This window comes from Punica granatum, chromosome 1, assembly GCF_007655135.1.
Source record: "Punica granatum isolate Tunisia-2019 chromosome 1, ASM765513v2, whole genome shotgun sequence".
Lineage (NCBI taxonomy): Eukaryota > Viridiplantae > Streptophyta > Magnoliopsida > Myrtales > Lythraceae > Punica > Punica granatum.
Window position 1 is genome coordinate 46,300,841 of NC_045127.1, and position 27,001 is coordinate 46,327,841.

Sequence of the window (27,001 nt, forward strand, 5' to 3'; positions counted from 1 at the left end):
TTGATTTCTTTTACTTTAATGCATTGCATTTCTATACATACTTGTCGGTAAACTATGAAGGAAAAAAATCCGGATAACAATAAGGTTTGTCTCAAGACAATTTTTTTAAGTGAAATTTGTCCCCATCCACTTTAAGTTTGCTGATGAGTTTTGGTAGCAAATCACTCCAAAATACAATAGCTATCGAGATTTACAGTCTACGATTCTGAAAAATCTCACTCGAATGCTTCATGAAATTGTATATTTTCACAAAACTGAAAAATTTTAATTAATGATTTTTTTATCAGATTTCTCTTATTTGTAAACCTTTGATTGAAAAGGCACATCTATTGGAGAATGGACATGTCCATCGATTTATAACTTGTTTTGGCTACATCTGTTACTCAAAAGAGATGTTTGTTGCGTTAAAACTTAAATTCAGTTAATGGGCTATCATCCAGTGTAAGCCAGTCGACGGTAACACACCGACACAATACTTAAATATTGCAAGTTATACAATAAAAAAAAATTAATTTGAATTCAACAAGACCTAAATGCTCCTTTAGAATGTAAAGTTTCTCTTCGTTGCCCATAAATGTTGCAGAATGCAGATGAAGAGTCTCTAACAATAATTGACATGTCACTAACCACAATTGAATCAAAAGTCTCTTAATTTCACACCTTGTTGTCACTGTGCGGAAATGATCGTAGCCTCAAATAAGGTTGGCAATCTGTGTCGTGTCGTGTCTATACGGATTGGGTCTAAATAGGTTCGTGTCAAAATATACCTAAACCCTAACAAGACACGTTTGTCATACGTGTTGAAAACTGAAAACCTGGACACGACCTATTTATTTCTAAGGTCGACATGAATCTACCCACACAATACTACACAAATACCTAAAATGAATCTATTTCTACAATATTTACACAATTAAAAATGATAAATACAAATTTAAAAACTTTTTTGCTAAATAAATTAAAACTAACTAAATTGTAAATACAGTGATAACCATACAAAAATAGCACAATAAAGTACTAATACACAAAATTACACTCATTATCCAATGAAGATATCACAGCATACTTGATCTAAGTTCATGAGCAGAAGACTAATACTCTCATAAATGGTAAATAGGTTTAGTGACATGATATAACACGTTTAATTAAATGGATAAATTCGCATTTATACGGGTTACACGAATTCAACCCATTAAAACGCTATTATTTATATGGGTTATGCGGGTTAATCCATTTAGACCGAAAACACATTTAGCTAAATCCAAATCCATTTAATTATGTATGGTATCCATATCGTATTATCGCACCGTGTCAAAAAAATGTCCGCCTTAGTCTCAATCATCAACTCCATTGCAGTGTTCAGGTCGAAGAAGAAAACCAATTATTCACTTTAGTTTTTTTTTATAGGAAATTTCCCCTTATAATCAGAACAGTGCGCAATCTATCTTTCCCACTTGGGACGATGATTTTGTTTTAACAGGATCTTGTCTTCTTTTGAGACATCGCCTGGCCTAGTCTGGTCTAGCACCTAGTGCTATGTATCCTTTCATTACAATTAAATAAGGGTCATTGTTCATTGTAACATTAACAAAGGGAAATGGTTTGAGCAATAAACGGATCCATTCATTAGGAGGCTCAATTGTTTATAACAATGAACCAGCTCACAGCTTGTTCAGTTGTGTAAATTTAAAAAATTTTATTGTACCACTATTTTCATCATTTTCTTTTGCTGACAAGAGAAAGATTTATCTATGAATAATATTATATAAAGTGGAAAACACGTCCGGAAAAATTTTAAATTCGATACTCGTTCTGAAAATACCCGTATCCATTCATCAGTTATTATGATTTCTAATACATTATAGATCCATGAGTCTCTTGATAACTAAAAAAAAAAGCAATCTAATTGAAAAATATCTATATATATTATTATATACTAGTGCCAATAAAATGTTGAGAAATTCATATTCGTGTTGTGATTTTCATATTTAGGGATAAAATGGGAGAAATGATATTTGTGCCGAATTCGACAGTGCCCATTAGACACAAGGGCATGCCAATAATTTTTTAGCAAGTTGGGTGGCATATTCGGAGGAAATAATTTCGCATGCAAAGTATCCACAAGATGGGAATACAAAAATCTAGTTGTTTTTTTTCACTTGGCTCAATAATTGGACAGTCAAACAGTGAAGCTCCTCATATACAAGAGACCGGAGACAAAGCCCCACGCGCAGCACCCGAGTCTGACCACTTAACCCCCACTAATCTACAGCAATCCGACATCGACGGCAGTACAATCAACGCGGGCGGTGAGGTACACGCGCCCAACAGAGCAGTACAGGAGAGGGTGATAGGGACAGTGGATGATGAGGATCATGATAATGATTAGGGGCGTTCGGTTCCGATACCTTATTTTTTTTCACGATAGTCGAATTCTACCATGTAAAGAGCAGATTCTAAAATTTTGGAATTAGACTCTATCCTATATTAAGTCATGGAACCGAAACTTACCTAAAACATATATTATTTCACAGGTTCCTAGTATCATGTTGGAGTTTGTAAATTTTTTTTTATCTCACTAAATAAAATCGAAAAATGTCACATTCAGAATCAGTAATAACCCATAACAGAATGTCAACATAAATTTAAATTAAATCCACAATATATTTACAACAAAAAGTAATACGTCTCATCAATCCATCCACAAAACTAAACATTTATAAGGCCCCATCGATGATACACCTATCATCGTCAAACCAAAACTGTTGACGATAAGGAATGCGAAGCTTTACCAAGAGAAGAGAGAGACCGAGAGGGGAACAATGTAAAGAAAAAGGAAGAAATATATCTAAATATAACTAGGGAAAATATTATCCGATCCAGATACCGGTTCTGGTTTCGATTCTGGGTACCTTATACGCAGGAATGGAAATCGAAATCTGTTTTCACCGGTTCCTAATTTTAATACCGGAACCCTATTCTATTTTCAATACGAGATACCTGGAACTTATCATAACGGATAGGTTCCGACCATTTCCGAGTATACTCGGTATCCATGCACACCTCTAATGATGATCATGATCATGATGATGGATGAGGCTCAGATATATAATTATATGGTGCAGTGGGCCGACATGATGTCTGGTGATGATTGACTGTCCCCACAGGTGCGTGCTAGCTGTCCCACGTGTCTCCCCAGTCCCCAATAATGGATCTCAATCTTCCCCCTTCGTGCAATTATTATTATGTTATTGTGGATGAATATTGCCCATCTTTTTTTTTTTTACGTAACATCCGAACATTCGGAATTTCGATTGGACCATGATTAATTCAATCGAATAATGTGAATATTACTCATCTTTTGAGTTTGACCAATTGCAGAAAGTGAGTTTAATGGGTGATATAATTCTCAATTTGAAATTAAAAAATTTTACATTTGATTTTAACCGTTGAGATTCTTTTCATTATTACCTATTTATTCACTTCTAAATTCATGAATCTCTTTTGTCACAATCGAGCTATTGTTCATATACATAATTATTAGTCTTTTTTTATGACATGACTTTGATAATAACCGGATCGAGAGGCTCTTTTCATTTTGTACTATCATTACTGTATTGAGCCCCTCCTAGGGTTGGAGTATTGCGTGGGGTTCATGATAAAGCTATGTGAGAAGTTCGATATCGTTGCATGGAGCTTTTTTAACAGTTTCGACTGGTCTAATCAGCTATATATTTATGCTGACACCATTGATCATACGTCTTTCGTGCTCAAAATTTTCTTCATGTGAACTTGCCCTATCGATAATGTGGCTCGCTCGGGCAGCTGTTTTTGGTGGATGACCGTATTGCCCTTCTCCATTCAATAATGGTGCAAAGACAGGTGGTGTGGATTGGTTAAGACTTTAGATGTAAGGCACAGCCGCATAGTCATGTCTCGGCCTGCCTACCTACCGACCCGTAATACGGGCATGTCCATGTGGGGATGTAACCTTGTTATGGGCGAACAGTTCCTACCAATTATATGTTCCATTATTATGTAACAATTAATTGGCACATTTCCTATAACACGACTCTTATTGGCAATTGTCATTTGTTTTCTTTATTAATGAAAGATCCCATTAACAAACCGCGAAATAATCAAACATGCTGTGATTTTACAAGATTAACTTTTTAGTGTAAACGATCGTGATATTTCTTAAAGTTTTCTCATCAGTGTACATGAAGTTTGCCGTGATGAGAAAATTTACTAACCACTCCTTCGATTAATAAAGTTAACACTTTGCAGTGGATTCGATTCGAAAATTTGCTCGTGAAATACGTACTATGGAACCTTCCAGTCTCGGATGTGAAATCATTTTTTGTGTAAGTTAGGGATCGATACTAGTTGGTGCTAATAATTACATTCGGGGGCAACATGATTATTCTGATAATTAATAATTATTCCGAATCTAATCTAACTATTTAATTAATAAAGACGGCGTAATCGAAGGATTGCCTTGCTCACTTCTGAATTTTTTTTAATATGTAAAAAAATAATAATGTGTTGAATAATAAATATATTGAGCAACTTGGAGCCTATATATCATTGCCCTCATGTGAATCGTCATTCTCGAAGAGACCGCACGACAGCAAAGCACACGTGTATCCTCGCCACGCACACGTGTACTTTTTGGGGTCAAAGTAGCTTTTGTCTCTGCTGGATCTAGTCAACGGTCAATCCCTCCAAATCCCTTCTTAAGGATCAAATAGTACATGCCCACCACCTTCATCCCCAACTCATTTGTTTACCTTTATTCTCCCACTTTTGGATGAGGAAAAGGCTTCGATATTTTCCAATTATGGTCACAATTCGTGCTAGTATATCTTCCTTGATCCATTATGTAGATTTAGTATTTTCGGTTGTAAGAGTGACATCAAATGAGAATAAAGGAATACGAAAAGTGTCAGGTTTCAGTTCCATTATTGTTAGTAAAATTTATATTAAGAATTTCTTAATTAATTTAAGCTGAACTAATCCTTCCTTATCGCATGATTTAGCTTTTTTACTATTGAGCTCAGTCCAGTTATATACTATAAAATACTACTACTCACTATTTACAATCAGAAATAGATCCTCGATTTTGAGTAAGAGGGTGCAGGATCCTTGAGGAAGAATGGTCAGATAAATCAGTTAAATTTGGGGAGGATGAATATGATGTTTTTTCTTTTTTCTTTTTCTCGATTATGAAGAAGGATTATAGGGCTAGTATTAGAAAATGAAAAGGGAAAAATTAAATAAAGGAGCAATTAGTCCTACTTGATGATAATCGAATATTTGAAATCTTCTGATTATTACGCGAGCATGTGTACTACTACATTACACGTACTTCCTCATAATGAGAATTTTACTTAAATAATAATAATACAGAACATGTGCAAAATTCAATAAAATATCAATTATATGGGAAGGATGTACAATGCCCCTAAAGTTCTCCCTCATCCATCCCTGTTTACAACTGTTACTGCAACATTATTTATTTGTAGGCCGAACATTTTGTATCATTCTAATTGTTTTGAACAAGAAGTATACTTATTATTTTTTATTAGGAGGATGGCGATGGAGCTAATGAACAGGAAAAGCGAATAAAGGAAGGAAATCTTATTGATAAGGATCGCATTCAGAACCTTTCGGTTTCAATGTGATAACTTCTACCACTAAACTGAACTCCTTTAACTCTGTCTCGAACGTGCCATCCCCTCTATCCAAATCCAAGGTTCATCCCAATGACGAACCACGAATTTTTAAAAGGATTAAGGTTTGTCGACGCAGTACGCTCTAATGATCATCGACAGCTGATCGAGAAATGGGAAAAATAATTTTCAATCATGTAGCTCGCCCTCCTTCCTCCTCACCTTCTAAACTGACCGGCACAGCCTGTAAACTCCGGTACGGACGGCATCCTGACCGTCCGATCAACCGGGAGGGAAGGAATCATGAGGGGGTATGCAAGTGCAAGTGCAAGTGCATGATACATGTGCAGCAATTTCCCAGGAAGTCAGCCAGAGAGACAACTGATTGGCCGGTAGGAGAATGTGGGCCCCACTGGGGGAACCTAGGAAACCGGAGTTCCGTTGGCCATGTGACCGGCCTTGCTGGTCGCCATGTGATTTTAGTCGTTAGGGCGAATCAAAGGAATCAGTTTTTCTCGTTAATCCATGCCCAGATTCTATTTTATTTTATTTTATTTATTGCTTTTTTTTTTCCTTCGAGTGTTAGTTTAGTTCACTATTGAAATTGGACGCACGTGCGGCGTACGGTTCAATGGGCCTCGGAAATTTCAGCCCCAGCATCAACATCGACTGATCTAGAATGTATGTGCTCGATGGATTTAATGTTGCTTGATATATATATATATATATATATATATATACACACATATGTATATATACACGATCACGGCTAACGTTGATTGTACTGAAATTAAACTTGTTTTTTCATGTGAAGTGTAAAGCATGCACGAATATGAAGCTCCATTAACGGAAAATGCATTTGGATCGGATATATAATATACGGGTGTTGCTCGTGCTAGATTTGATATGGAGCATTTTGATGTCTTTTCCTTCAAGATTGTCGTTATACGTTTGGAGTTCAATACGTTGATATAATATAAGATATAACATCGTTTGTTTGATCTCACTACGAATTCAGCTTATAAATAAGATATTTTTGTATCAATGTTTTTTTCTGCTGAATAATTTTTGCGTCCATGTTAGTACTTCCTTGGGCGTCTTCATGAGCTGGGTTATATGGATGTTTCTTTTTGGGTATTTATCTTCGTATTTATCTGTTCTCACATTTACCTTGATATTATCATTTAATTTTTAATTCATACAATAATATATCTCATCACACTTTGATTTTTTAAAACTTTCTCTAAACTATTGTGAGATGTCCACATCATAACAGGCCTACCTTGTCTTGATCTAATTAGACAAATGTTAAAAGATATCATATAATTATTGTGTCAAAATTTTCAATGATTCTATCTCGTCACGTGATATGAGGAAGTAATTATTGTATTATAAAAAGATAGAGAATGAATGTTAATAACCTGAATATTTACGGTAATTATGCTTAACTAAAATATTTTATTTTATTTTTTTTCTATATTATTGTGAGGTAGGATTACATCGCAATATTATCGCAATGGTGCTAAAATAGAGTTTAGTGTTAATGTACCAAACCCCATATGCCTTTCTCAATTATTTTATTATTCTCCTTTTGTTTTCCTCTCTTAAAAACCTTCTCAAGTCACCATTATTAATCGCCATTAATATTCTCCCATAATGATCGATGACCAAACATATAAAGTGGCCATCATAATTCAATTTCATCATTTGCAATGATATGAGCCAATATCATCATAAATAATAAAATAGAATTAAATAAGGGACAACCTAATCATTTATTAATTACTCAAATCATGAAATCTATCGGACCAATGCTAGGCATGTGCGGGAGATATTGTTTGATATTTGAAAATCTTTAAGGAATGACACAAACACAATGATTTTTGTATAATAATTAGGAAGAAACCTAACGAAAATGAAAAAAAATAATAATTAGGAAGGAAACATATTGTATGCGTGCCTTGCTGTATCTTTATGCCCATGAGATATATTTGCATAAAAGAATTATGCGACTTTTGCCAGCCCTTTTAGGCAAAGTATATGTGCAGGTTTCCTATGACAAGAATCCTTCAACGTGGTCCACTTGATTTATTTTATTTTAGTGCCTTCTCATTCATTGTCCCCCCCCCCCCCCCCCCCCCCCCCCCCCCCCCCCCCCCCAACCCAAAAAAAACCAATACAAAGGATCGGAAAATTTTCAAATTATCAACATAGTCGGATCTCGTCTAGGCTGGTAGGAAAATGGCCACTTGATCTGCAAGTGACATATATATGAGCTTAATAATTTAGGCATTTCGATTTTTTTTTCCTTTTTGCTGCGAAATGTTCATCTGAAAATTGTTGATTTTTGTGTCTCTGGCCTTAACGAGAATTAGTCTCTCTCTCTCTTTTTTTTTTTTTACATAAAATCGTCATATCTCTCCTTCCTTGACTTTTCGATTTTCGTTTTCCTTTGTCTTTCTTTTAATTTCGCCTTCCTTGAATTAAATTTCTAGGTCCGTCATTGTAGGCTTTGGACATAATTTCGAATCCAACCTCGGCTTGGCCTGATCAAATCATGAGGCCGTGATCGGTAGTATTCTACTTCAAGCATATGATTTAAAGAAAACCATTATTTGATGTCGAGATCCGATGGCCCAAGAAATAAACAATCCAACAATTGTTCCGACTAATTTTAGGCCAATTTGCACCCACAATCATGTCTCAACTTCACCTACAATTTGGGCCGGGTAAGATGTCGCCGCTAGAAAATCAAAGCCCATCATAAAAGAGAGAGGGCATTTGATAATCATGTATGTCGATGGCAGCATCAAAGGACTATCAGAGGAAGCGCAGGCGACCGTTTGTCGAACTTTGCAGCTCAAGAAAGAGGGAAAACCGGGCTTATTGGTTTAGTTATTTTCAGGGTGACTGGCCGATTTTTATCGACTTTGCGTTAATTGGTTTTAGTCCTTAATTAGCTCAATACAATTGATAAAGCTGGTTTGGGCTGGCTTATCATGAACAGATGTGGGAAGGCCTGGCCAATCTCATGAAACAAGCCCATGGGCCCCTACCAGGGAACAAGTAGGGGTTGGCTCAATCAATTTCTGGAAATTCTTGGTTGGAAAAACATGGAAAAGTACGAACTAAGATATATCAAGGTTCATTGACAATTGGCTGTACAACCAGATATTGAAAATCATCGATTACTAAGGATATAGTTCATTGCTAAGGGTTTCCATGTCCTTAATGGCCGATTTTAACCAATAGTGACTTGAAAGCTTTACCCTTCGTTTTCGGAGTAATAATGAGGAAAATAGGAAACGATATTACATACATTGTTAAAAAAGTGATACCTTACGTACGATTACCAAATTCTATGTGACATGAAGATTTAGATTGTACAAGCTAATAATGTAGGCGACAGCCTTATATATCTGCTCATTGCACTTTCTTCCGTCTCAACAACATTTATAATATGTCCGCATTCAAATTCGAAGGTATTTTATTAATAAGACGATTCCGAACACATTACATACTGTCCAGAACACACGTTAATGCAAAACGTGAAGTGATCATATTCACAAAATTTTTCATATAAATTTCCATACGGATGGTTAAACAAAAGAACTAGTAAACAGAGAAATAATGACAATGAATGAGATTTATTCCTAATCATCGTACCCTTTATAATTAATTAATGTATATTGGGGACGGTCAACCTCTTCTTCCTTTTCTTCCTCTTTTATAATGTTGCTTTGTTTATTACTGCATATCCAGATGTTTTTGTAGCGACACATGCGAGACATGGCGATCGAATCATATGCCTTGTCATTTTCCGAAAATTTCTACTGCTCCTATAAGCGGTTAGGTAACTTTTTATAATATAAGACGATCATACATGATATAGACTCCCGATGGATCAATTCGTTCGACGAATGAGCCGTCGATCCAGCTCGGAAGTCGGATCCCGCGTGGGCCCTTGGTGGTTAAAATGGGATGAATGAAACAGGTCAAAGAAGGAGAGGACGAGGATAAGGCCGATAAGGCTGGATAAGGAAGGACAAGGCAGGCGGATAAGCTTTTATAATCCACACTCCACGCACTGTACCATTAGATATATCGCCCTCCACACGTTCACGCACACTCATATGATATAAAGCAACTGATTCCCCCTCTCAAGAATATCCTTCACAGTATATTCCAATATCTCATTGCCACAGAAAATCAATACGCGCGATTGGTCTCGAGCCACGACTAATGGTAATACAAAGGCGGAGTTCGCAATTTTGCGTCGTGATTTTATTCGGTAATTGAGCATCCACGTAAGAGATTCTTAGGACTTGATGACTAGAGAGCAATTTTGATACTCAACTATATACTGAGATTGATTTGCCATCGAACAGATTCGAGGAATCAACTTTGATAATCAACTGCATATTGAGATTGATTTGACGATGACTCGGTATAAGCCTTTACTTTCAATTTTTCCCCGCCCCTTCTCTCTTCGCACTGCTCATCATCTTCTTCATGCCCTTCTTTTCTCTTCAGTAACTGATCGCCTCGCTCCAATGGCCATACCACCCAATTACAACTCACGGTAATTGCTTTCGAGGCACGGCGAGTCTCAAATTTTGTACGAGATCTCGATATATCTTTAATCTCAACTCACTTACGTATCCACTTATCCTCAGTTTGTTGAGTATTTCGTTTTAGATTCTTGCATTGCAAGTAAAATCCGCAAAAAGAACTTTCCAAATTAATGTGTGAACGGGTCGTGCTACTTTAGGGGGGAGTGGCTGTGTGTTTCTTTAAGTAATTTGGGATAGACGACGCGTCAGCCGTACTGCGTATACTTATGCTGAGATCTATATCTCTCTTTACAGTGCTGGTCTGTCGCCGTACACGTGGCACTGCCCGGACCTCCACTTTGCTTCTCCCTCCCCCCATTATTGGTGCTTGGCGTACCATTAAATTAAGTTATCCACATTGATCCTAATGCATAGGACCCAAAGCTAGGCCGATTGCCCTTAATTCGTGCAAGAAAATTCCTCAAGTGTAAAGTTGCAGCATGTGACTACAATCCAATCGATTAGAATAGGATGTGACAAGGTCCTTTCGCTCTTCGCCGAATCATATTAAGCTTTTGATGTGCACCCTAATATTTAAAAATTTTGAGTCTTGATTAATCAAGATGGAAACTGATACAGTGTTATACGATAGGAAGATAGTAATGGCGATTTTTTTTCGAGTAAACTAACAATTTGCTCATTAAGAAATTGATGTTATATCAAATCAGACTTCCAAAATTTTTTTATATGAAATTGGACCTTAATAGATTAAGTGTATATCAGATGACCCATTTCGTTTACGTGCCGTCTAATGATGGACGGAAATATATAATGTGACATTATTTCTTACTTTTTTTTACATAAATTTTGAACTCGACCTATTAAATGTATATCATATTGCTCATTCCGTCAGATTATTCCGTCAAATTTTTAATGATAAACAGACGAAATGTGCAACATGATATTTAATAGATCAAGATATTGATGTAAAAAAATTTTTGAAGTCATAGTTGATGTATTATCATTCTCTTGAAGTATAAATTGTTAATTTACTCTTCTTCTTCTTCTTCTTTTTTTTAAATGTAATGGCGATATCTTTTGAAAGAAAACCTTTCGCAAAAAAACGAAGTTAAATCAGGAGAATTTTTTGGAATTATTTTTTACAATAGGGCAAGATATGGCATGCATTTTATGCAAGGTGTGAAATTTAATTGGGGAATTTGATGATATGAGAATGAGACAACCCCAAAGACGAAGGAAGTCAACCGAAAAATCTGCGGGCACGACAAGGAACGCCAATTCGACAGGATCAACGGTCCACGAGGAACCGAAACCCATCACGACACTTTCCACCCGCGAAGCACAGGATCACCTCTCCTCCGCCTTCCTATTTATCCACAGCCAAAAATCTTACATGGATATTGTTATCTCTGTAAGGAGGAAGGAGCTCAAGACAAGACATAAAGCGGACAGAGGACGGAAAGGCGGAACCCTAAACCCCTGCGACCACCTCGGATCATGTCTGTCGGATCACAGGATCCCAATTGATCTCCAAGCGTGTAGGAAGCGACTGGGCCGTTCCGATCGATCGCTGCCATGACGCGGCGGTGCTCCCATTGCAGCCACAACGGGCACAACTCCCGGACCTGCCCGAACCGCGGGGTGAAGCTGTTCGGTGTCCGGCTGACTGATGGGTTGATCCGGAAGAGCGCCAGTATGGGCAACCTCAATCACTACTCTGGGTCTGGCTCCGGTGCCCACCCCAACAACCCGGCCTCCCCTGGGGAGACCACGCCGGATCACGGCGCCGCTGCCGATGGCTACGCCTCGGAGGACTTCGTCCCCGGTACTTCATCGTCTAGCTGCCGCGAGAGGAAGAAAGGTTCGGGAATTTGGATTTAGTTTGGCTTGATTTTGCTTCGTTTACTCGATCGTCGCCAAAGGGAGAAGTCTTGATTATGATTGATTGGTTATTTGTTGAGGATTCGAGATTTCTTATAAGGAAAAGGGGCTTCTTTTCTTTAATGCCTCACCTAAGTTGGATTTGATAGGACAGAACTACTGCTCAGCATTTTGGGAAAATCAATGTTCTCGGTTTTCAGATCATTCTCGGTCTCGACAGTTGCTTGTGGGTGCTGCACTTCATTGGCTGTGCTTGTACATGGTTTATACATAGTTGCTCTACCTGTATGCTATATGATTTATGGGATGAATCCATGATGCATTTCATTGAGTGATTTGAGTTCAATTGAGTGTTTTGCAGAGGTAGTGGAGAATCATCTTAGCTGATAAGACAAAGGCTAAAAATGGTATCTGAGTAAAGCTTAGAAATTGTAATATGGAGGAACCTGATCATCTTTTGATATATACTGTTACATAAGATGGAAGAATATGAGTTGAATGACACAAAATGCATGGCAATGGAAGACATGGAAGGCATGAAAATGGATATCTCAGAATGCATGATAATGGAATGATTTTGCCATAAGAAGGGAGCATCTGTCCATAGATTAGTGCATTACCACCGATTTTTGAATCAACTTGCTTGAATAGAAATGAGTAAGACAATGTTGCTCCCCAGATTCTTGTTTATCTTTGTCGGCTCAGAGCAATCAATATTCAGAGCAGCTATGAGTGAACAGAGAAAAGTAGAGCTCATGAAGTCTGTATTTTGATGTGCAATCATTATGCAGGTGTTCCTTGGACTGAAGAGGAGCACAGGATGTTTCTACTGGGCTTGCAGAAGCTCGGGAAAGGTGATTGGCGGGGGATTTCCCGGAATTATGTTATATCGAGGACCCCTACCCAAGTAGCAAGCCATGCCCAGAAATATTTTATCAGGCAATCTTGTGTCTCAAGGAGGAAACGCCGTTCGAGTCTGTTTGATATCGTAGCAGATGAAGTAAGTAAAATTTTCATGTCAGCATAAAAAACATGTGATGCGGTTGAAATTTGCAATTATTGTCATTGCAGCATAAAATACTTTATATGTTTTGAAGACTTCCATTTTACATGCATCTGCACATTCACGACAATATGCCCATGTAAACAAAGCTTACAGGATTTCAGGGCAAAGGAGATAACATACTCGTCTTACGTTGACTCTTTGATCAAATTTCAGGGCGGTGATGTGCCAATGGAATCACAAGATTTCTTTCCGATAGACCACTCAAAGCCTGAAGCCGAAAGCAACGACCAGTTGCCTGGTCCACCACCTCTCCCTCCTCCTCCTCCACTGGAAGAAGAATGCGAGTCCATGGAGTCCACAAACTCGAATGAGGGAGGAGACACTGCTGCTCCAGTTCCAAAGCCTGAAATCTCACAGCCCAGTTACCCTGTCATTTACCCTCCTGCTGCCTACTTCTCCCCATTCTTCCCATTCTCTTTGCCTTTGTGGCCGGGATACAGCGGGGAGCCTGTCAAAACTGAGGAGGCCCATGAGGTAGTCAAGCCGACTGCAGTCCACTCCAAGAGCCCAATCAATGTGGATGAGCTGATCGGCATGTCGAAGCTTAGTCTAGGGGAGTCAATCGGAAACAGTGGTCAGTCATCCCTCTCGCTGAAGCTGCTCGAGGGGTCCACCAGGCAGTCAGCTTTCCATGCCAATACGACCTCGGGCGGCTCGACAAGTGGCAGCAGCCCTGTTCAGGCAGTTTGAAGGCGGGGGGAGGGGTGGTTCTGTCCCGACTTAGTGTCAATAGAACGAATGACTAAATAATGTGCAGTTATCGGTTGGGTTTTAGTTGGCGTCCTTTTCTTTGTGGGCCTCTTTTCACCTTAATAACTTTGGTTTCTTTATAAGTAGCGATCAACTCAGAAAACTGCTCCTTAGATTTGTAGAAGGTGGCCGCTTTGTCAGGAAATTTATTTGAATCTTCATTATTGTCTATTTCTTGTGCTGGGAAATTCATGATTCTTGGTTTTATGATTATCCTTCCCCACTGCTTCTGTTACTTATGTTTTGCCATAGCTATATTTTGCAGGGGTCTGGGGATGTCCCCAGTTGATATACAGTGATATGAACTCAACAAGTTACTGTCTAGATGACCCTTGTCTTCGCCTTCACATACGTAATCCGTGTACCAAGTACAGTATTTGCTACATTGTTCCATATACTTCTATTCATCTCATTCCCCGGAAGTGTCACTTCTGTATCTTGCAATATGTCTCCAGAAGATTCGACTGGCAAGGATGTCAGTTTTGACTCCAGAGACATGAAGGTTGTCCTGGACTTGGAGCAATACTTCATTGGATGACGGATTTGGTATAATCAGCTAATTTGCGTCACTGTAACCACGTCATTTGGGTAGTCTTACCCGGTTCCTGGGCCTATGCGATTAGCATGGACAAAGTTCGGCTTCTTACCTGTGATGGACTCAAATCACGTGAAACAGTCACAGGCCAGACTTGGATGGACCTATACAAATACTTGACACCATACTTGGTACAAGCTATTTTGTGCTATAATGAAGGAACCACCTCTGAGAGTAGTTAGTGATTCCTTGCCTTCTGCACGAATTAAATGTCGGGCATGCCAAGCATGCTTGCAGATCACAGTCCCTCTGCACAGCTTTGTCTTTCAGCTGCACTGCCCATGGCAGACTTCCTTACCCAACTCTCCTGCAGCTATTTCCACTCCATTCGACTGCAATATAGACTCCCAAACTTTTATAGCAAAATTTGCACCGAAAAATGCGATTCTTGCTTTCCTTAGCTTCCGGTTTGAGTAGAACAGACGCAGTGTCAACGTGTATCCCCTAGCTGGCCATTCTAAAGAAAGTAGCAGCTTGTCTTGAATAGCAAGCCAGGTAACAAATCAATGCTTCAAAATTACGAGTCTGAACAAAGTAAAGCTTAAACCAGCCCAACATGGAGCCCTTAGTTCTGATAGAATTCCATGCCCTGGATAATACGGTATAGTGGCCTTTCTTGTCCTCAACCCGACTTATCGAATCTTGCTTACTGACGAATTTGATATTATTGAGAGTAGAGAGTAGAGATCAAAAGGATTTGTGGTGGCCATAAAGTCAAAATAAAATATATTGGTCGAGTGGAACGACTCAACAAATATAATAGAGAATACGCCTATTTATAGGTTACAGTGAATCTAGAAATAAATATCAAAGATACTGAATAATATCAAAATCAGATCTAGAAAATCCTAAGAATATTAACTATCTAATTGATCAATACGATCTTATTCTGAAAATATTTTATTTTCTAAATAACCTAATAATATCTCTAACACTCCCTTCAAGATGAGCATGTAGCGCAACGAAATGTTCGTCTTGCATGTAGAGACAAGTTTGATGACGACATGGGCTACTCGGCATGGCAGATAACAAGTATGGATTGACTTGGATTCTTTGCCTAACAATCATCGAGAAATCAACTTGAGCTCCTTGGCTTCAGAGGTCGAATAAAATGGCTCGAGCATCTGGGTTTCGGAGGCCGGAAAATATTGACTTGAACCTTTTTGCCTTCAAAGGTCTGTTGTTGTCGTCTTCGTCGTCTCATCATCATTAGGTTCCATCGTCCCGCTCTAATACCATGACAAATTTCAAAAACGGATAAGCCCGGTGAAAATTTAATATGGTATCAAAACCCATATTATGCGTATGCGCGCCCACACGCGCATGCGCACCAATACCACACCAAGCCAAGCAGCCAAAAAAGAGTGTTCGTGTTAGTTCCCCTCACCCGACAAGGAAGATGAGTCCGATTCGAGGTCAGTTGTTGATGGCGGGTGTTTGAGGGCATGCGACAACATATAGGCAGAAATAGACCACACATTACACGTGATGGTGGGTGTTAATGATGTTAATTAATCCCACATGAAAAAAAATAAATGAATAACTATGGGTTTGAGGATGTTAATTAACTCCACATGAAAAAATAAAGGAATAACCATGATTTATATAAGAATTAGGTATCACTACTTAATAGCTTGAGCTTTTAAGTGGATCCGAATCTAGATCCGTAAAAGCCCATTGAAAATTCAATACTCATCAGAATCAGGCTGAACATGGTCAGTAGTCTTTTTGAGTATTAATCAGCTCTCTGTTTCTCCTTTGCCTCCATTTCCAGGAAGTATCCTTACTGAAGTACTCACTTTAGCTTGCAGAGGAATTCCTGATGTAATCAAATACCATCTGTGACTCTATTACAGGGAGGACTGAGCGGATGCCAATTATTGTACTAAAAGTTAGTTCCTTGTCCATCACGAAATCTTGTGCCTTATGAAAGGATAGGCTATATCCATCCTCGGATCTTATATGAACGGCATCCACGCAAATTTAAGGGCAAATGTGCTTTCTTCCAATCCTCCAATTGCTTGATCCCGCAGATGTACCATCTTTGTCAATTCCAAGCTCAAGCTTTCGACCTGGACATCGAACTCGAGTCCGAATTATCCACTCGAACTCAGCTGAGCTTGAGCTTTTTCAGTAATGCTGCAGGTCGAGCTCAATCCGTGCCTGATCCAACTCGAGCTGAGTTTTATAGTTTGAGCATCCAAACTCAAGCGGATCGTATTCAATTATCTCAAATTGGCACAAAGATTAGTCCCTCATTTCTTTTGCTATAAGATTTCAATAAGAACTATGTCATCATCATATAAAAGGAGGAAAAGCCGGGGCGCATAGCCAACTCCGCCGATGTGTTAATCATAATATATGCACATATATCTGGAAAAAAAAGCTAAATGTAGAATCGATTAAGAGAGACAAATGTGCGAGTGCAGAGACTTGAATTCAAATTCTGATGCAATTATTGTAATATTTTCAATGACCAGCAAGGACGAACCTAGGATTTGGGCTCGAGGGAGTCCTCGGAGAGGTGGATAGAAAGGCAACTTTTCCGATTTAGGGGTGGATATAAGTAATTTAGCTAAAAACTAAATTGAAATATGTAAATTTCTTAGAATATTGAAATTTTAGGAGTTGTATTCTCCTGTCCTCCTCGATCCGTCCCTGAAGACATTGTCAACTGCTCGAGAAATTACATAAGACATTATTATATATTTTATGATTTATTACTCAACATGCTGCGGCCTTAATCACTTTAGGATTCACACCTACATCACGTTAAGTACGTTGAATTAGCACTATATAATAGATCATGACAATCTCTGACTAAAAGAAAGGATAAAAAATCTTGGCCAAAAGAACCAATATGAAAAAGAGAAAAAGATGCCATTATCGTCGTAAAAATTAAAAACAGCGCATAATTGTCATGATCATACATATACATATATATATAGATCATATATATATATATATATATAATATTTTTAACTATCAAATATATATAGATGGAATTAAAATTGGGAAAAAGAAAATGTGGTTCACGTGCCAACTCCAAATTCTTTGTTTTTATATTTTAATTATATAAATATATATTTGAAGGATTAATAATTGAGACAATTAAGTTACTGCCACACGAGTGTCAATTGTAATGATTTCAGTGCTTTTGTTTTTTCGATTTAGACAAGATTTGTGTGAAAGATGAAGTTTATGGCAGACATGTATTATGTGTAAAATGTTGGATTATAGTACTAATCTCAATGAGTCGAGGGTCCACGTGATAACCCTTTTTAACTTTACACTCTCACTGAACCATAAATTAAAAAAAGAAAAAAAGAAAAAAAAAGAGAGCTTACCTATAAAAGAAAGGCATGATTAGCTTTCGATTCGGTGTTAAAAAGAAATGAGACTAAATGGGCAAAATTAAATTGCACTATGTTATTTTAATCAATTTTTAGGATATCGTCATTTGTTTTTCATGAAAAGTTGAGTTTATGGACGTCGAGATAATGATGATTAAAGTGTTTAATGATGGTCTGACCTATAAAACTTGCTGACCCGTCAAATAATAATTTTTTTGTGGTTAATTTCCATAAGATGCATGTTTCTATTTTTCCACTATTTGTGAAAAAAATTACCCGGAAGGCAAATTGATAAGCACATACTTGTAATTATTTCCCTTTTTTTTGGGCTTAAATCTCTAATGATATGTCTAATGCTTGTAATTTCATGTATGATATGGGACATTAATCTAATACAACTGCCAATAAATTGTGATGAAGCAAAAGCTCGGGGCAGTAGAGACTTGGTGGAGCTAAGGCTGAGTACGGCCGAGCAAGGAGATATATATAAGGAGGAGAAGAGCGTCATTATGCGCCACTGCAACAACGGGGCGATTTTTCCATTGAAGAAGAGCTTATCCAGAAGGAACCTGTCGCAAGAAACTACCAATTTGCCCATCCCTAATTGTACTAGGTTCATAGATCTCTTTTCTAATAAAAAAAAAAGGTAGTGAATATCCGGCAGGCTAACGACGATGACGGTGACGGTAGAGGTTTGGCGGAAGCAGTAGTACAAAAGTGGCGGGATTTTGACCATTTCATATTTTCTTAGGATAAATTAGTAAAGTAACCCAATCATTTTTTCTAATTTTTTCTTATAAAAAATTGGCTGATTCAAATTTTTTATGACCACATCTTTCTTTCTCTAATTTTTTGTTATAGAAAATTAGGGATGAATATTGTGTCCACGTCGCCATCAGGTTTAATCTCAGTCGTGATTTGAATTGAAAATATATAACATACTAATATTTTAGGATTGATTAAATCAAACTGACTCTTTTAGAATCCGAATAGAAATTTAGGCAAACTTAATCGACTTTTACTGTCATCTAGTATGGAAAATGCATGCGCATGACAACATGGAACATGGCCCCTCTTTATAACCCTGTCATTAGAAAATCTATATTGCCATATTGGTGCTGCAGAGAAGAACATGACCAGTGAATGGGGACGGCAATGTTCCTTCGCCATGCATGCTAATTGTTAATTACAAAAGAGAAATCCACGAGTGGGTTAGTTAAGGTATAATAAAAGCATATTATATGGATACCAGAATTTGCATTGGAAAACAATTAAGGCATATATCACATGCGAATATAATTTATGTATATATACACGGAACAAACAAATCAAAGTGGACAAATCAGTGGGTGGTTGATATAATAAGCATTGATTCCAAAATTCCTCCAAGCAATTGAATGTACTTCACTTTAAACAATGCAAAAGCAGGGGATGGTTTGAATAAGACCAATTGTAGGGCTGCTTCCTCCTAATGCCACATATTCCTTTTCAGTCCATAGTCGTTTGGTCATATTCATATATAAGAAGAGAACCCAATGGCCCCTTTATAGTTTACAATGTGTATACCAATCATGAGATCTTTCTACGATGAGCCAGTCGACCGGTAAAAAGTTTACTCCGTCAATTTTCCTTTCTTTATGTAATCTTTATCAAATAATCTCCGGTGTCATATCTGTATATTGGTGGCGTGACTTTTTATAATATTACCTTTTCTCAATACTTTTTTTTTTTGAGTTATAAAGAAAGATAAGGAATGGCGAGAAATTCCACCGATAAGATTGACTTGAAATCCTCTAAATATTGGATCCAGAGTAAGCACCATTATAGTTGTACTAAACTTTTTTTTTTCAAAAGACACTTTGTGTGTTTAGTAATGAAATCAAATTTAACTTAATTTAAGTTTATTTTATTTTTTTCTCAATTCAACAATACAATCATTATTTTTTAAATTTTTTCTTCATATTCTCCCTCATATTTATTCTTACATATTATTACAATTAATTTTTTAATACTGAATTCTTTCAACTATTTAATATTTTTTTCCTCAATTTAGATAATTTTTCCTCAATTCAATAATATAATCATTATTTTTTTTATTTTCTTCTTCAAATTCTCTCACATGCTTTTTCCATATACTTTTGTCTTCATCTCCTCAAATCAAACTAAATCAATTTAAATCAAACTTAAATTCATTATCAAAAGCAATGAAAGTTTTTTTTTTTTGGTGGGAAGACGTCTGTTTCTATGTAAGGTTCGAATCTTACAAGGATTTTACAACATTTATTTGTAGAGGTTGTAAGAGTTAACCATTGTAATCATTTGTTCGAGTTAGAACTTTACAGCCGTTGTCGGTAAAGATTTTGCATTCAAAACATGTGAAATTGTTAGATTACAATGGAGATTACGGTCATGAGACTCACAATAATCTCTAAAAATATAAATCATATATTATATTATCACCTACATTCCCCGCAATCCAATATAATTTACCAAACACAATAATCTCACATTTCAACTTTTAACCTAGAAAAAAAATTTCATAGTTAAACTTTCATTTCAATCTTCATATTCCATGTAATTTAACAATACTTGAACCAAACGACCCCGACAGGACACTAGACCCATTGCAAAAGAAAAAGAAAATCAAGAAAGACAAAAGGTGGGGTATAGACACCCCAATGATATCGCTAAATAATAGCACTTCTAAGTCAGTCTGCAGCTGCTGAAAGAAATGAGCACCTAACTACATCTGTAAAGAATTACGCGCCAACCAATATGTCCAAGAGTTCCTTCACGTTATGTATGAACCACCCGAACCACCCAATCTCGTCGAATCAGATCTTTGATGGCCTCCACAAGTGAGGCTAAGATGGGAGTACTTCGAACAGCTCTCATGAATAGCTTTGCAGACAATCTCGAAGTCAACTTCGAGAATCACCTGTTTGAACCCCAAACTCCACATGTGCTCAAGCCCGGTTAATACACCCAGCGCTCGGCCAAAACAGCCGAAGCATAGCCAACATTTCGAGTGAAATCCAAAATCCATTGGCCAGACGGACCACGAATCAATCCTCCTGCACCTGCCAATCCTAGATTGCCCTGTGATGCACCGTCCGTATTGATAATATATATATATATATATATATATATAGATGGTAATGGCAAATCTAGAGATAGATATGATCATGAAACTCAAAAGGCCGGGGCATGAACTAAAAGACAACTTCCCGTAAGATAACGAAGTTTCCAAGGAGCATGATCGGACTGGGTACAGCATACAGAAATCGTACCACAGATTTTGGAAACGATGGGACAAAAGCAAAATCCCTCCCACCAAATTGGATAAGAAAATAGAAGTTCCTCTCACCGTACAAAAATAGCTCCATAATGTTTAACTGTAGCTGTCTCTTTTTTCTTTTTTTTTTATTGATTTGACGATTTGCAACTGGTATCATTGTTTGGAATTAATTCCATTGAAGCATAGACCTAGACCTGATCGCAAGGCTGGGATCCAGTGTGTTTTTTTTGTTCTTTTTCAAGCGAAGGCTACGATCCGAGAGAGAAAATTCTTCGGTAGTTCTTTGCCATATTGTTAATAAGAACATAAAGATAGGATGGATAAATAAGTTTATTAGTACATAACTAGGATGTTATTAATTTATTTTCACCGTGTATCTTATAACACATAGGGAATGATTATTATTAATCATCATGCTGCATTTTATACCGTATAAAAGCTGGTTAAAATTATCAATGTGAGTTGATCCAAGTAAACTGACACAACTCGAACTCGATTAAACATGACCTATTCGGCTTTCAAATAATAGGGCACACCAAAAAAATTTCGGTTAAATTTATCATCTTTTATGATCCACATGACTCCATATCATATGCTATCACTCATTATTTTTTTTTTGTTTTTAATGAAGCACCTAAATAAGAAAACTTGATTTTTGAACTTGGAGCAACATTATGAATAGACCGCGTACCCAACATTAAGTTATACTAAAACAAAAGAACAAAAAACACATTTCATGATTTGGATCGATCGAGTTGGATAGTGAAACCATTACAGGAAACCCAAAAAAATGGCCGTATTACTGCCCGTAGTCAAGTAATCGAGCCAAGATCTTGTGCCGAAATGTTATGAGATTTTCGCGGTGCCGGGTCCGGGCAGGTTGACATCTTCTTGTTAGAATTTTATTTGATAATAGTTCGACAGCCCGTGCTTGGTGTCTTGATTAAGGAAGAAGCGTTCGACTTTGAAATACACACTTGTCAAAACCCTACAAAAGCTTGTACGTCCGTACACACAGAGATGCATTATTTGTTTTGTTTTTCCTTTTCCCTCGTGCCATAAAAAATGAAAGTGATACCAGAAATCACTTTCCTTCTACGGTCCCCAGTATGATTAATGTCGAAGAATATTTGACATAAATGTGGCCTCAGCCCATTAAATAATTAAATAAATAAATATATATTTTTTAAAATAACATTATCAAAACACCTATGTGGCGTTTGGTTCGCCTGAATGGCATCGGAGGAAATAGAATTGAAAAGCGGAGAGAATTTATTAAATGAAAAGAATTGATATTCTAATTAAAAAACTTGTTCGTTTGTGCTTTCAAATTGGTTCGGAATAGAATAGCAAAGAAATTAAAGAGACAAAAATGCCCCTGATTGATTAAAAAAAATAAAAATAAAAAGAAAAAAGTAACATTGTTGTCTTCTTCATCGTGAAGAAGAACAATGCATAGCTTCAAACTTGCAGAGCCGATTGTCCATGGCTCCGGGAACCACGAGGCCCATGAGCACCACGGGTGGGTTTGCCTCGCCGCCCTCTCGAACCAAACCCAAGGGTTCGAGCCCTCGATCTAGCTACGAAAGAGGCGGCGGAGGCAGAGGACGACAACAACGACGATGGAGATGACAACGCCATGGAAGAAGAAGAGAGAATTGCACGAAAAGCTTGACACCAAACCGTGTCTCGGCGAGGTTAGGGGTTCGGGTCGACCTCCCACTGGTTGAAACTCACCTTTGCCGGTGAGATTTCGGCATGATGAGTCCAGATCTGGCCTCTTCGTGCCGAGAACGGTGGAGAGAGTTGGGGGGGGGGGGGGGGGGGGGGGGGGGAGTGGAGTTGCAATTCTGCGATTTCGCGGAATTGAAGTGCCGTGGGAATTTCGATTCCGGCCTCATTTGCATCTGAGAGAGTTGGGGAGGGGGAGTTGCAATTCTGCGATTTGGCGGAATTGAAGTACCGTGGGAATTTCGATTCCGACCTCATTTGCACAGAGAAACGCAACAATGGAACTGGCCCGGAATGGGAATTGCGATTCCCTCCAATTCCCATGAACCAAACATGCCACTAATCAAACTAACGTGAGTTGGTTCAACTAGTTCGACACTCATTCTCTATAAGTAAAATTTCGGATTCGAATATTGTGAATGGAGAAAATTCATATTGGGAGAGTGTGTCGACTCGACTTCACTGGATTAGAACCCATTAGTCTTCTGAATATTAGGATGAACGCCGAGAAAAATACACCTAATCAAACATAATACTATATTATGCAATGAAGATAAATTTTCACATCTAAACGAGAACGGACAAATAGTACTTGCACCTGATTGAAAATAGTAGATTCTTCATTACAATAAAAAAAATCTAATATTCTCACTAAAAATGAATAGTATTATATTATATTTTGCAAATTCTAGTAAACAGATCCCTTGGCAACAAGATCGTTTCTGCACCCTTCCAAAAGGTTCCAACACCAAGTGAAAACTAATCATAACGCGTGTAAGAGGTGATGCCTGCAGTATTGATATTGACCGAGATGGAATTTTTTTTTTTTAAAAAAGGCCGGTAACTGTAGAATTGACTGCATTCCTTGTCAACGGTAAAAATAAGCCGATTACAGTTGATGCATTCGTGTTATGCTTATCTACACGGCGATATTGGTCGACGGTCCAGCACCGGCGGGGACGTGATTGGAACTCCCCCGTTATAATTAGAGCGAGAGAGAGAGAGAGAGAGAGAGAGAGAGGACACGTTGTCAGGAGGCAACAGATGGCAGTAAAACAATTGCCTGCTGCATGGAGCCCGCCATATGACCATGCGAAGTTCGTTTCTTGACTCGCAATCGCAAATCCAATAATGCCAGCCTTTGTTTTGTTGATTGGTTTAAAGTTAAAAAAAAAAAAAATTGTGCAGGCCCCCCAAATTCTTAAAAGTATGTAATAACTGAAAAAAAATAAACTCAGCTAACTTAAATGTAAAATATCTTTTAAGTAAAACTTTGGATTCAAGTCTTGTGAATAGAGAAAATTTACCGTTTGAGAGCATTATCCCTTAGAGGACTATCTTAACTCAAATCTAGATTGATCGGGACTCAACAATCTTCTAGATATTGGTGTATCACTTCTAAAATGCCCTTAATATATAATGTATGTATAATATATGGAGACATATAAGTCCTCTTATTGGGACAATGAGGGGAGGCCAAGGAGCAGACAACTGTCAAAGAAAATGCCAAACAGCCCCTTGCATAATAAATCAAATATCTTGATCATTATCATCATAATCAATATCATCAGTTCAATGGAAGTAGATGCATGGATTTTTTAATTATTGGGACCAAAAAAAAAAAAACCAAGTCTTGGTGCCTCCCTCGGACCCCATGCCTATAATTAATATAATAATTCCCATTGATGTCTAAATCCAACGGCTTGCAGTGACACAAGCATGCCCTCAACATTCACCAAATATTCCTCCTAAACACCAAAAAATTGTAAAATCAATTCTTCGTCGACATGTTGTTATGTCATATTGATAAACCATTTGCGTTCCACCATACCCGACGAGTCATTTAATAGTACTTGAGGGTTCTGATCTTTTTTAGTTCAAACAAGTCATTGTAATATTTCTCTTTGTCATCTATATTAGTTCCAAAAAAAAAAAAACAAGAAGTCATTTATGTTAGGTATTACATATTTATCAGCTATAGAGAAGGGAGCACACTTCCACAGGATCTGAATTGATTAGTTGCTTTCAAGATCATCATTTTCTAAGTAATTCTTTGCGAGTTTCGATCAAATTTCTTCATTCTCTTTCTATTTCGACTGAACATTCCGACAGCCGACTTTTACCAAGAATAAGTGTGCGCGTAAAGCTTTTACGTGTATAGTTCATCGAACAAATACAACAACTGGATGATCTCTGCAATTGTATCTATACTTTATTCGATGTGCTTCTATCATTTTTTATCCTCATTTGTAGTTATCTAGGCGGATGTGTTATATTTTCGAGATCTATAATGTATCCTTTTTGACATTTTCTCCCGTATCCATATTTATCATTAATGGATATTCATTGGCTTGTGGAGGGAAAAAAAAAGAAAAAGAAAAGTATGCGTGCCTGCATGATCAGTGCAATGACACATACGGCTTGCCTCAGAAAAAGAGATCTCAAATACTGTTCTCGTTTGTAGGATATTTTATCCTCGTTTGATCTATGTCTTTGTAATCGGAAAAAAAAAAGAAAAAAGAAAAAAGAAAAAATGGTTGGCACACGTGGAGCACTCTAGAGACTCGCTGCTAATGCAATTGTCACTGCTCCTCTCTTTATTTAGCATAGACTTGAGTACCTGCCAAAATAGGTATAAGAACCTCACTATCCTCTTTCCTTTTTCCTTTGAGCTACTCTCCCTCTGTCTCTGCCTCCCTCCCTCCCTCCCTCCCTCCTTCCTTCCTTAACAATGGAAGCAGCAGAAGTCCATAACAAATGCCAAGCAGTTCACCCCACCTTCTCGTCATCTTCGTCCTCGTGGTCGGCAAAGAGTGCCTCCTCGTCCTCGGAGGATTGGTTCGAGAGCCAGAAAGGGAAGTCGCAGGAGACAGAGGAACTCTGTGCCATAGACAGGAGAAGCAAGAAGAAGGCAAGAAACTGCAATGGGGGCGAAGACGGGAGCAAGCACCCGACCTACCGGGGAGTCCGAATGAGGCAGTGGGGGAAGTGGGTGTCGGAAATCCGCGAGCCAAGGAAGAAGTCCAGGATTTGGCTGGGGACATTCCAGACCGCCGAGATGGCGGCCCGGGCGCACGACGTGGCTGCCCTGGCCATCAAGGGCCGCTCGGCCCATCTCAACTTCCCCGAGCTGGCGCCCAACCTACCCCGGCCCGCGGGCCCTACTCCCAAGGACATCCAGGCCGCTGCGGCCCTGGCTGCTGCCATAAACTTTCCGGCGACAATCCTGGTTACGCACCCGGAATCAGCGGAAACCACCACCGAGAAGTCCAATTCGGAGAATTCAGCTGCAGAGGAAGATTACGGCGACCCTTTCACGGACCTGCCGGACCTCTTGCAGGACATCAGCAACCGAATTAGCGGGTTCGGCCCGTCGATTTTGCCGTGGCAGGTAGAGAATGATGAGGAGGCAGGGTTCCATCAGGAGCAAGATGACCCGTTTTACTGGGACTGCTACTGAGAGTGCTCATCATCAATCACTAGGAAATTCACTTCACTTGGAATTTCCTAGGGGCAAAAAAAAAAAATCATCCTTTTTTCTTCCTTTTTTTTGTTTTATTTTTATTTTTCTGTACATATATATTTTGGAGTTTCCCATAAATGAATGAAGTTGGTCTGCTAAGTGTTGATCCTGTTCTTTGGTCATTCCTGTCTATAACTTGCTAAGAGATATAAAAAATAATAAAATAATGATAATAAAAAGTGCCTCTTTAATCTTTCCAGTATATATCGAGAATGCCCTATTTCTGGCTAGTTTTACATTACAACGACAAAGGAAAAACAAAAGGAATTTTGGTAATGTTTCTACTTTCTAGGGCCCCCCTGTTGGTCTGTCTTTTTTTTTTTTTTTTGGCAGCATCCTCCCTTCATGGGACGCAGGCCGCAAAATAGAAGTTCTGGTGCAACTATAGACACATCAGTATAGACAAATTGAGGAGCTCAGTATAACGGTCCCATCAGTGAAATTTTTCGTACCTCTCGACTCAATAGAATGACTCTTTTGGATCAATCCTGTACTCCATAGTTCTTTTTGTGCTAAAAAACGTGGGTCTCAAATTTTTTGCCTCGAAATGAAGAGTGC

General features: G+C 38.1%; 2 protein-coding genes across 2 annotated transcripts; both read left to right on the forward strand.

The window, feature by feature from the left end:
* Positions 1-11,642: 11,642 nt before the first annotated feature.
* Positions 11,643-14,156, forward strand: LOC116192172 (transcription factor KUA1). Its single transcript, XM_031520637.1, has 3 exons — positions 11,643-12,107; positions 12,919-13,127; positions 13,347-14,156. Exons 1-3 carry the CDS (start codon positions 11,822-11,824, stop codon positions 13,881-13,883), a joined length of 1,032 nt encoding a protein of 343 aa, XP_031376497.1. The 5' UTR covers positions 11,643-11,821; the 3' UTR covers positions 13,884-14,156.
* An 11,429-nt stretch (positions 14,157-25,585) lies between these two features.
* LOC116194680 (ethylene-responsive transcription factor ERF038-like) lies at positions 25,586-26,552 on the forward strand. The gene has a single exon (XM_031523553.1). It carries the CDS (start codon positions 25,652-25,654, stop codon positions 26,378-26,380), a length of 729 nt encoding a protein of 242 aa, XP_031379413.1. The 5' UTR covers positions 25,586-25,651; the 3' UTR covers positions 26,381-26,552.
* The last annotated feature ends 449 nt before the right edge of the window (positions 26,553-27,001 follow it).